General features: G+C 24.4%; 1 protein-coding gene across 1 annotated transcript in view; it reads right to left on the reverse strand.

Moving 5' to 3' along the window:
* LOC111627695 overlaps nt 1-12,671 on the reverse strand; it is a 170,783-nt gene that overhangs the window by 79,692 nt on the left and 78,420 nt on the right. The window contains exon 2 of the mRNA XM_023371312.1: nt 8,732-8,782. Coding sequence (XP_023227080.1) covers nt 8,732-8,782 — 51 coding nt within the window. The remainder of the gene's footprint in view (nt 1-8,731; nt 8,783-12,671) is intronic.

The raw sequence follows: 12,671 nt of genomic DNA on the forward strand, positions 1-12,671 counted from the left end.
GTCTAAGTTCGTCTGCAAAATCATCAAACGGTGATGAATCAGCTTCTGCAATAGGATGTTATATGTTAGTTATGTTAGTAATGTTAGTAATATTAGTATTGAAAGGAAAATAGAAATTTGTAGTCATTTAACTTTTTCAGTTTACATAATTGAAATCATTTTTTATATTTCACAGATTTTATAATCTATATTTCTGACTTCATAAACTTTATTTCAAAAAGTGAAACAAAAATTATTAAGAAGTAATATAAAAAATATATGAGAAACTAAGTTTTCTTCATTTCTGTCATGTCCAAAAGTGCTTAAATAATTAGAAATAAAACATGCAATTATGTTACAAATTTGGATTTTCCTTTAATACACTTAAAAATATACAAAATTTCAAGAATTCTGTTAATTAATCTGTGACAATATAAAATGTATAAATTAACTTTAGTATTTACAAAAATTTCATATAATCAAAAATTAGACAAATTATAAAATCACCAGCAAATTGATAATTATCAAAACATTATATAATGGATTATATAACAAGAAACATTGTTATATAACCCATCCACAAATTAATGGTGATAAGTTAAAATTCATAATTTATGTTATCCATTGAAAATAAACAGAATATATTATATTGGTAAATGTTTAAATCAATATGGTCCAGATAAATCATTTTGTTTTGTTGATTTGACTTAGCTAAATTCTTACAGTTCACATTTGGCAACTTAAAAACTGAAAATACATTTTTTTTTTTAATTATTTTGATTTTATCTCTATAACTTCAACAGTATTTTGTGTTGTGACATTGTAAAAAAGACAACCATCAGCAACAGAAAAAATATCTATGATAGGTTATAGAATAAAAATTATAACAGGTTTTATATTTCACAGAAAGAGGCCAAAAATATTTGTTCCATAAAAGATTTTTGTTGGAAAATGTATGGAAGGTGTTGAGTTGCTTTCTTTCAAAGACTTTCATTTAACAAAATTTGATCTAAATTAATATATCTAATTACAATGTGATAAAAATAATTATATTTTAAAAAGTATATTATCTAGATATTTTTATAAGTATTAAACTTATAAAAATTTCATTATTTCATTTTACACTTTATTTTAACTTTACTTTTATCATACGTCTTGTAGTATATATATAAAACTTCCAATCATAAATAATTAAAAATGACTCTAAATTAATGTTTATTTATTATGAAATGTAATTGTAATAAAAATAATGAATAAAAATTAATATGATTAAGAAACATATAATTAATTTTATATCTATTATAAATTATGATAAATTAACATCTATTATAAATTATTTCTATTATGTCAAATGTTTTACATTACGTAAAAATTTTATATATATTATTTAATATAAATTAAAATACTTGTATAACACACATATATACACATACAATATTATTTTAATTTCTATTAAAGTATACACAAAAGCTGTAAATTAAAAAACAAATTTATGTTAAATAAATTCATTTAATTCATTAGTTAAATTACTCATATCAAATGCCAAATTTATTTATTTAAAGACTAATTATCAAATTACTTATAAAATTCATTTACTTTCAAAACAAGAATTGAAACAATGAAAATAAAATTTCCAATTTTATTTAATAATTTAAAAGTCTTATAATTGTAAATATAAATTGCAGTACATTATTTTTATTTTCTCCTCAAGATACAAAATAAAATCTTTTGTTTGCAAGAACAAATCAATATTATTGTCATAATTTAAATTCTTAATGTATAATTGTACAAAGTCAACAAACTTTAACTAACTATATAGCAAATAAGTTGAAAATTAAAATTTAAAACAATCATTAACTGGGTAAAATAGGGAAGTAGAAATAATTGATTTTAATTTTTGTTTTTAATCAAGTTAATAGAAACCATAAAAAATAATATTTTTTATGGTTTCTATTAAATTTATTAAAAATTAACTATATATTAAAAATCTTTATTACTATTATTGTTTTAAAATTTTTTTTCTATATGTATCAATGATAATTTTATAAAACTTAAGATTCATTCTCAATAATTATCATTTACAACATTGAAGAAAATTCTCTATTACTTTCCTGGCTGTTATAGAATGTAATATAGAAAAAATATAATGATCAATCAAATTTTACCCTAATTCTTTTTTAAATTTCTTCACATTCTGACACTACATGATCCCAAAAATGTAAAGTAAAATAAAAAACATCTTTACAAAATCATGTGTGCACATGTATGTGTCATCTATTTTACATTATATCTCAGAACAGGTTGAACCAAAAGTTTTGAAACTTGGCAGGTTTATTTCTACATAAGGCACTGATGCTATTAAATTTTGGTACTCAAAAGTCAAGGAGGTGACAGGGGATCATGTATCATCTCTCAAGTGGGATTGGACTTCATGAAAGTTTTACTCATTATCAGCAATTACAATTTCTTTAAAAGCATACCCATACCCAAAATAAGGCTTTTGCATTTCATAATACAGTAGTCCCTCATTATATTCCACTTTTTTGTTCCTAAATTTTAAAGCACTTGAATCAATAAATGATAAAATATCAATTGACATTGAATTCTTTTTGCAATGAAATACCATATTTTATTCCTACTATTATCCTTGAAACTGTGAATGAATCAATAAATTTATCATGATCTAAATAAGCAAAGCAGATAGACAGATCAATTATCATTTATGTTTCCTTTTAAAAAGTTGTTTATTTATCGGTTTTAAGTAGTCCTACTGTCTCCTCATTTACAAGTTTCAAATTCACCACATAATAGCAAAGTTGAGGCAAAAGTTTTAAATGTGAAAACGTGTATGTCAGATGTTCAACGCCACTTTCCTGTAAGCCTAGAAGTTTGACAATGGTGTTTGGAATGTCGAGCATGATTCTACTGACTATCCAAACACCATTGTCAAACTTCTATGCTTACAAGAAAGCAGCGCTGAACGTCTAACGTACACGTTTTCATGTTTAAAACTTTGGCCTCAACCTCGCTATTGTGTAAGGAAAAGATTACTTTATTTCTGAAGGAAAAGTTCTAAAAGTTTTAAAAAGTTAAATTTGCTTTTTGGAGAATTTTTACTCTGTAATTTTATAAGTTTTGATGTTCTGTTATATGTTCAATATTTATTTTCTAACTTTTTAATTACTGTATTTATAATTTTTATTGAAAAATATAAATTACACAAATTTTTAATAAGCGATTTATTATGAAATATAGTATTGTATAATAAAATCACAACTGATATTTTGTTTTTACATTGAAAGTATTTGTCTTTAAATGTCATTGTTAAAGAAACAATAATGCTAAATAAGCATTCGTGGTATCGATGTTTACGTAAATGTCATTTAATTTGATATAACCACAAATAAAATTCAGTATTGCAAAACTAATCTTATTTTATATCAGAAACACTTGCTGGAGAAAGAATAGAATAGAGGATAGAGATTCCACATCATATGTAGTCTGTTTAATATAAGCCCAGAATTTTTAGTACTTGGTTATATCACTCTTTTTCTTTGTCTCCTCATAAGAGCGATATAACGAGAGGCTACTGTATTAAAAAAAATTATTTAATAAAATTTAAAATATTTAAATATAACTTCATAACAGATGGCACTATACAAAACTTTAACTTTGTAAATTATGAGTACCAGAAAAGCCAGCTTCTCCAGTCTAAATGATATATTATGAATTTATTATGCATATTATGGTCTAAATATTTTTGAGTGTTTATTGCTTCATTATTTGAAGATTGAAGAGTGAAAATAAAACTCAAAAGTATTTTGAAAATAAATATTGGTTCCTTGAATGAATACATTATTTGATTTTAAAATGTATTTGTAAAATCATCTTTGTTGTAAAATTATTTTTATGAAAATATAAATAAATATGAGAACAAATTTATTCATGTTCACACTTTAAAGTTCAGTTCAATAAAAATTTTTATTAACAATGATCACATACTCAAAATCATGTAACAAACATAAGCAAATATACTAGTTTAGATTCTCTAGGCAAAGTAATCCCAAAAAATTAGACTTCAACTCTATACTATAACGAAATTCTGAGGCATACTCATATTCAATTTTAATTTTAGTTTTGAATACAAATATCTGCTGGTACAAAAGCTACAAACAATAAGAGCATTCAATTTTTGGCTCAAATATCTAAAAAGTATAGAATAGAATAATATATTACAAAAATTATTATAACTGTTTATTATTTAAATATTAACTCATCTGTAACAAAGCCTAAGAATTCATCATCATTAATCTACAATTGATACAGAAAATCTATTAAGCATTTTTAATAGAATAATTCTAGTAACTTTTAAATTTAACAAAAATATTAATTGTCATCATCTCATTTGAAAGTTATCCTTCATAACACAAATTAATTTGAATTAATATAAATGTATCAGTCAATTTCATCATTTCAAATCAATTAGAAGCAATATGATAAGATCTGTTAGATCTTATCATATTGCTTCTAATTAATTAAATAAGTTTCAAGATTAAATAAGCAGATTTCAATTGATTAAGTAAGTTTAAAGCATTTGGCAATTTAAATAATTTAAAATCAATAAATATTAATTTGCATTATCCAAAATCATTTGTAATCAACTAATCAACTAAACTAATTTTAAATGAAATTAAATAATTTATTACCATTTAAATATTAAAATAATACAACAATATTATTTCAATAATTGCAACATTTCATATTAATTTGATACAGAATAACTGATATATGAATTAATAATTATATCATTTAATATCATTTGAAATTATTTAAAATCAACTGGCAACTTACAATTTCAAATGATATCATTAGCATTAAACATGGAGTCATCTCAAAGTCAAAAATATTCATTTAGAATCATTCATATTAAATGATTTTAGTTGACAACTTTTCTAATTAAATCTACTGCTATCAACGAATATCATTTTAATTATCTTAAATGATACTCCTTAAAATTAGCTCTCGTCAACTGTGCCATTTGAAATGATCATAATAAAAATATCAGTTGGTGTTATTAAAAATATATCTTCATAACACAGTTATCATTCTTCTTCTTTGAAGAAACAAGCTGAAATTCTCCTTGAAATTATCAAAATTTGACTATTCATTACATTTTAATAATAATAAATTACTACTATTAAACACTGTTAATTAAAAAAATAACAACATCAATTCACAGCCCGAGTAGATAATAACAACACCAAACGATCGCCTAATTATCGGGCTATAATATGGTTATTTTAAATCATTGAAATCATTTAAAATAGCCATATTATAGCCCGATAATTAGGCGATCGTTTGGTGTTGTTATTATCTACTCGGGCTGTGAATTGATGTTTATATATATATATACCTCGCCGGGTGTTACGTTAGCCGGCTGAGTACCGTTAGGGTCGTGGGCGAAGGAGTCGTCCCCAGTCGGTGATGTATTTAACCAAGTAAGGTTATATCTAAATCTATATACTTCTGGAAGCGAAGACTCGCTCGGGGTCCGGGTGGCGTAACTGGCAAGCGCACCGCACGGCAAGCGGAGGTTGCGGGTTCAAGCCCCGTCCCGGGTCAGTTCTTTTATTCCAGAATGTTCTAAATTTATTTATTTAATTATTATTTATTTAATTATTAATTTAATTAAGAGATGGCGCCTAACGCCTACCTCTAATTGTCAAATTACTTAGTTCCAATCATTTAAAATAGCCATATTATAGCCCGATAATTAGGCGATCGTTTGGTGTTGTTATTATCTACTCGGGCTGTGAATTGATGTTTATATATATATATAAGAATCATATTTTTTTTTAATATAATTCTTTATGGGTGCCAATTCTAGGGTGCAAGTTGCCCCCATATAATATTTTAAGTGGTTCTGTGCAACTGAGTAATTTTTATATTTCAACTTTGGGGCCCTGGAACCACTTAAAATGTTATTGGGAGGCTGAATCAATTCTGGCCCCTTAAAATTAGTGCACATGTGCTGTTTCATTATGAACTACAAAGAGTACAAGTTATCACTTTATTATATGATAAAATTTAATATCTTATAAACCTTAATTTGAAAAATAAAAAGCAAGTATATTGATTATAAAATTTGATAATATCCTCCTAAAATCATCAGTTAACTCTGATTAAAAGTATTATATCTGATATGATGTGGTTTTGCTTATGCATATTATGGTCTAAATATTTTTGAGTGTTTATTGCTTCATTATTTGAAGATTGAAGAGTGAAAATAAAACTCAAAAGTATTTTGAAAATAAATATTGGTTCCTTGAATGAATACATTATTTGATTTTAAAATGTATTTGTAAAATCATCTTTGTTGTAAAATTATTTTTATGAAAATATAAATAAATATGAGAACAAATTTATTCATGTTCACACACTTTAAAGTTCAGTTCAATAAAAATTTTTATTAACAATGATCACATACTCAAAATCATGTAACAAACATAAGCAAATATACTAGTTTAGATTCTCTAGGCAAAGTAATCCCAAAAAATTAGACTTCAACTCTATACTATAACGAAATTCTGAGGCATACTCATATTCAATTTTAATTTTAGTTTTGAATACAAATATCTGCTGGTACAAAAGCTACAAACAATAAGAGCATTCAATTTTTGGCTCAAATATCTAAAAAGTATAGAATAGAATAATATATTACAAAAATTATTATAACTGTTTATTATTTAAATATTAACTCATCTGTAACAAAGCCTAAGAATTCATCATCATTAATCTACAATTGATACAGAAAATCTATTAAGCATTTTTAATAGAATAATTCTAGTAACTTTTAAATTTAACAAAAATATTAATTGTCATCATCTCATTTGAAAGTTATCCTTCATAACACAAATTAATTTGAATTAATATAAATGTATCAGTCAATTTCATCATTTCAAATCAATTAGAAGCAATATGATAAGATCTGTTAGATCTTATCATATTGCTTCTAATTAATTAAATAAGTTTCAAGATTAAATAAGCAGATTTCAATTGATTAAGTAAGTTTAAAGCATTTGGCAATTTAAATAATTTAAAATCAATAAATATTAATTTGCATTATCCAAAATCATTTGTAATCAACTAATCAACTAAACTAATTTTAAATGAAATTAAATAATTTATTACCATTTAAATATTAAAATAATACAACAATATTATTTCAATAATTGCAACATTTCATATTAATTTGATACAGAATAACTGATATATGAATTAATAATTATATCATTTAATATCATTTGAAATTATTTAAAATCAACTGGCAACTTACAATTTCAAATGATATCATTAGCATTAAACATGGAGTCATCTCAAAGTCAAAAATATTCATTTAGAATCATTCATATTAAATGATTTTAGTTGACAACTTTTCTAATTAAATCTACTGCTATCAACAAATATCATAANGACACGGATCGGGATTGTAGGAGTAAAGGCTACAATCCCGATTGTTTCGATCATTGTAAGCATGTCTTTCTAAAAATAAACGCATTAATTTTGTAAATTCAGTCTCTGTGTGAGTCTCTCAGCATCCAGCAAACCACTACCCCGAAAGGTAAAAAGACTTTCTCGCATCATCCTGACAGATCGCGGGCAAGACGAGGGTCATAACTTTTTCACCTAAGGTCAACCCCCTAAGCGAGAGGCATCTGGTCTATATTAACTACACTGGCAAAACAAGATGGCTGACACATTGACAAATAAAACGGTCTGAGTAGTGCTCTCGACTGCACCAGAAAATCGATTGCCGCCCGCGAAAATTCAAAAATACAAAAATGAAGTATATTACCAAGTAACCCAGTGAGAACTGTTTGCCTATCATTTTAGTTGAAAATACAAGAAGTTTTATTCCAAGCAAGCATCGCAAGCCCGCTAGGTTAATTTCTGCTGCTTGCTTGGAATAAAATTTCTTGTATAATATATTAAAATGATAGGCAAGCAATTCTGTTAAAAGCACTGGCACTGAACATTTCGCTTCGTGCAGTCTATTTTGCAACTTTTTTTAAAATGATGTCAATCCCGAAAATCTCGGGATTAGGAAAACTTAATCCCGAAAATTTTGGGACTGAAAAGTTGTCAGGATCCCGGGATCCCGATTTTCGAGATCCCGGGATCAAATCCTCTAATCATACTGTTCCTGATAACAGAGTCACGCTAGTCATCTATCTAACTCTGCCGTAGAAAAAATTTTTTAATTGAAATAACATGAGTTCCTGTCTATACTGGAAGTTTGTATATAGTTAATTGGGAGCCTTCTGCCCCTAATCTTTCTATATCTGGTCTCAACTTTAATCTATCTAACACCGTTCTTAAGATTAATAAGGGAGGACAGACACACAGAGAGACAGTGGGAATTTACAGGTCTACAATTTTTTCAAATTGCAATTCAATAATTTTTAAAAAATTACAGAATTTGGGGTCAAATAAAACATTCTGAATAAATGGAACTTTCCTTGTGCATTAAATACTCACAAGTTATAAACATTAAAACATTATATTTTGTAAATGATGAATAAATAATTTTAAAGATAATTATTTTTTCCAATTTATATTTAAAATATTATATATATTTATTATATTATATAATAAATTAAAAGTATGTATTTATTTAAAGGAATTTCATATATAATACTAAATTTTAATGATTTCATTCATTAATTATAAGAATAATCTATAACAAACTTACCAATTGGTCTAAGTTCGTCTGCAAAATCATCAAACGGTGATGAATCAGCTTCTGCAATAGGATGTTATATGTTAGTTATGTTAGTAATGTTAGTAATATTAGTATTGAAAGGAAAATAGAAATTTGTAGTCATTTAACTTTTTCAGTTTACATAATTGAAATCATTTTTTATATTTCACAGATTTTATAATCTATATTTCTGACTTCATAAACTTTATTTCAAAAAGTGAAACAAAAATTATTAAGAAGTAATATAAAAAATATATGAGAAACTAAGTTTTCTTCATTTCTGTCATGTCCAAAAGTGCTTAAATAATTAGAAATAAAACATGCAATTATGTTACAAATTTGGATTTTCCTTTAATACACTTAAAAATATACAAAATTTCAAGAATTCTGTTAATTAATCTGTGACAATATAAAATGTATAAATTAACTTTAGTATTTACAAAAATTTCATATAATCAAAAATTAGACAAATTATAAAATCACCAGCAAATTGATAATTATCAAAACATTATATAATGGATTATATAACAAGAAACATTGTTATATAACCCATCCACAAATTAATGGTGATAAGTTAAAATTCATAATTTATGTTATCCATTGAAAATAAACAGAATATATTATATTGGTAAATGTTTAAATCAATATGGTCCAGATAAATCATTTTGTTTTGTTGATTTGACTTAGCTAAATTCTTACAGCTCACATTTGGCAACTTAAAAACTGAAAATACATTTTTTTTTTTAATTATTTTGATTTTATCTCTATAACTTCAACAGTATTTTGTGTTGTGACATTGTAAAAAAGACAACCATCAGCAACAGAAAAAATATCTATGATAGGTTATAGAATAAAAATTATAACAGGTTTTATATTTCACAGAAAGAGGCCAAAAATATTTGTTCCATAAAAGATTTTTGTTGGAAAATGTATGGAAGGTGTTGAGTTGCTTTCTTTCAAAGACTTTCATTTAACAAAATTTGATCTAAATTAATATATCTAATTACAATGTGATAAAAATAATTATATTTTAAAAAGTATATTATCTAGATATTTTTATAAGTATTAAACTTATAAAAATTTCATTATTTCATTTTACACTTTATTTTAACTTTACTTTTATCATACGTCTTGTAGTATATATATAAAACTTCCAATCATAAATAATTAAAAATGACTCTAAATTAATGTTTATTTATTATGAAATGTAATTGTAATAAAAATAATGAATAAAAATTAATATGATTAAGAAACATATAATTAATTTTATATCTATTATAAATTATGATAAATTAACATCTATTATAAATTATTTCTATTATGTCAAATGTTTTACATTACGTAAAAATTTTATATATATTATTTAATATAAATTAAAATACTTGTATAACACACATATATACACATACAATATTATTTTAATTTCTATTAAAGTATACACAAAAGCTGTAAATTAAAAAACAAATTTATGTTAAATAAATTCATTTAATTCATTAGTTAAATTACTCATATCAAATGCCAAATTTATTTATTTAAAGACTAATTATCAAATTACTTATAAAATTCATTTACTTTCAAAACAAGAATTGAAACAATGAAAATAAAATTTCCAATTTTATTTAATAATTTAAAAGTCTTATAATTGTAAATATAAATTGCAGTACATTATTTTTATTTTCTCCTCAAGATACAAAATAAAATCTTTTGTTTGCAAGAACAAATCAATATTATTGTCATAATTTAAATTCTTAATGTATAATTGTACAAAGTCAACAAACTTTAACTAACTATATAGCAAATAAGTTGAAAATTAAAATTTAAAACAATCATTAACTGGGTAAAATAGGGAAGTAGAAATAATTGATTTTAATTTTTGTTTTTAATCAAGTTAATAGAAACCATAAAAAATAATATTTTTTATGGTTTCTATTAAATTTATTAAAAATTAACTATATATTAAAAATCTTTATTACTATTATTGTTTTAAAATTTTTTTTCTATATGTATCAATGATAATTTTATAAAACTTAAGATTCATTCTCAATAATTATCATTTACAACATTGAAGAAAATTCTCTATTACTTTCCTGGCTGTTATAGAATGTAATATAGAAAAAATATAATGATCAATCAAATTTTACCCTAATTCTTTTTTAAATTTCTTCACATTCTGACACTACATGATCCCAAAAATGTAAAGTAAAATAAAAAACATCTTTACAAAATCATGTGTGCACATGTATGTGTCATCTATTTTACATTATATCTCAGAACAGGTTGAACCAAAAGTTTTGAAACTTGGCAGGTTTATTTCTACATAAGGCACTGATGCTATTAAATTTTGGTACTCAAAAGTCAAGGAGGTGACAGGGGATCATGTATCATCTCTCAAGTGGGATTGGACTTCATGAAAGTTTTACTCATTATCAGCAATTACAATTTCTTTAAAAGCATACCCATACCCAAAATAAGGCTTTTGCATTTCATAATACAGTAGTCCCTCATTATATTCCACTTTTTTGTTCCTAAATTTTAAAGCACTTGAATCAATAAATGATAAAATATCAATTGACATTGAATTCTTTTTGCAATGAAATACCATATTTTATTCCTACTATTATCCTTGAAACTGTGAATGAATCAATAAATTTATCATGATCTAAATAAGCAAAGCAGATAGACAGATCAATTATCATTTATGTTTCCTTTTAAAAAGTTGTTTATTTATCGGTTTTAAGTAGTCCTACTGTCTCCTCATTTACAAGTTTCAAATTCACCACATAATAGCAAAGTTGAGGCAAAAGTTTTAAATGTGAAAACGTGTATGTCAGATGTTCAACGCCACTTTCCTGTAAGCCTAGAAGTTTGACAATGGTGTTTGGAATGTCGAGCATGATTCTACTGACTATCCAAACACCATTGTCAAACTTCTATGCTTACAAGAAAGCAGCGCTGAACGTCTAACGTACACGTTTTCATGTTTAAAACTTTGGCCTCAACCTCGCTATTGTGTAAGGAAAAGATTACTTTATTTCTGAAGGAAAAGTTCTAAAAGTTTTAAAAAGTTAAATTTGCTTTTTGGAGAATTTTTACTCTGTAATTTTATAAGTTTTGATGTTCTGTTATATGTTCAATATTTATTTTCTAACTTTTTAATTACTGTATTTATAATTTTTATTGAAAAATATAAATTACACAAATTTTTAATAAGCGATTTATTATGAAATATAGTATTGTATAATAAAATCACAACTGATATTTTGTTTTTACATTGAAAGTATTTGTCTTTAAATGTCATTGTTAAAGAAACAATAATGCTAAATAAGCATTCGTGGTATCGATGTTTACGTAAATGTCATTTAATTTGATATAACCACAAATAAAATTCAGTATTGCAAAACTAATCTTATTTTATATCAGAAACACTTGCTGGAGAAAGAATAGAATAGAGGATAGAGATTCCACATCATATGTAGTCTGTTTAATATAAGCCCAGAATTTTTAGTACTTGGTTATATCACTCTTTTTCTTTGTCTCCTCATAAGAGCGATATAACGAGAGGCTACTGTATTAAAAAAAATTATTTAATAAAATTTAAAATATTTAAATATAACTTCATAACAGATGGCACTATACAAAACTTTAACTTTGTAAATTATGAGTACCAGAAAAGCCAGCTTCTCCAGTCTAAATGATATATTATGAATTTATTATGCATATTATGGTCTAAATATTTTTGAGTGTTTATTGCTTCATTATTTGAAGATTGAAGAGTGAAAATAAAACTCAAAAGTATTTTGAAAATAAATATTGGTTCCTTGAATGAATACATTATTTGATTTTAAAATGTATTTGTAAAATCATCTTTGTTGTAAAATTATTTTTATGAAAATATAAATAAATATGAGAACAAATTTATTCATGTTCACAC

Source organism: Centruroides sculpturatus, unplaced genomic scaffold (assembly GCF_000671375.1).
Source record: "Centruroides sculpturatus isolate CEXI.00-Female unplaced genomic scaffold, Cexi_2.0 scaffold468, whole genome shotgun sequence".
NCBI lineage: Eukaryota > Metazoa > Arthropoda > Arachnida > Scorpiones > Buthidae > Centruroides > Centruroides sculpturatus.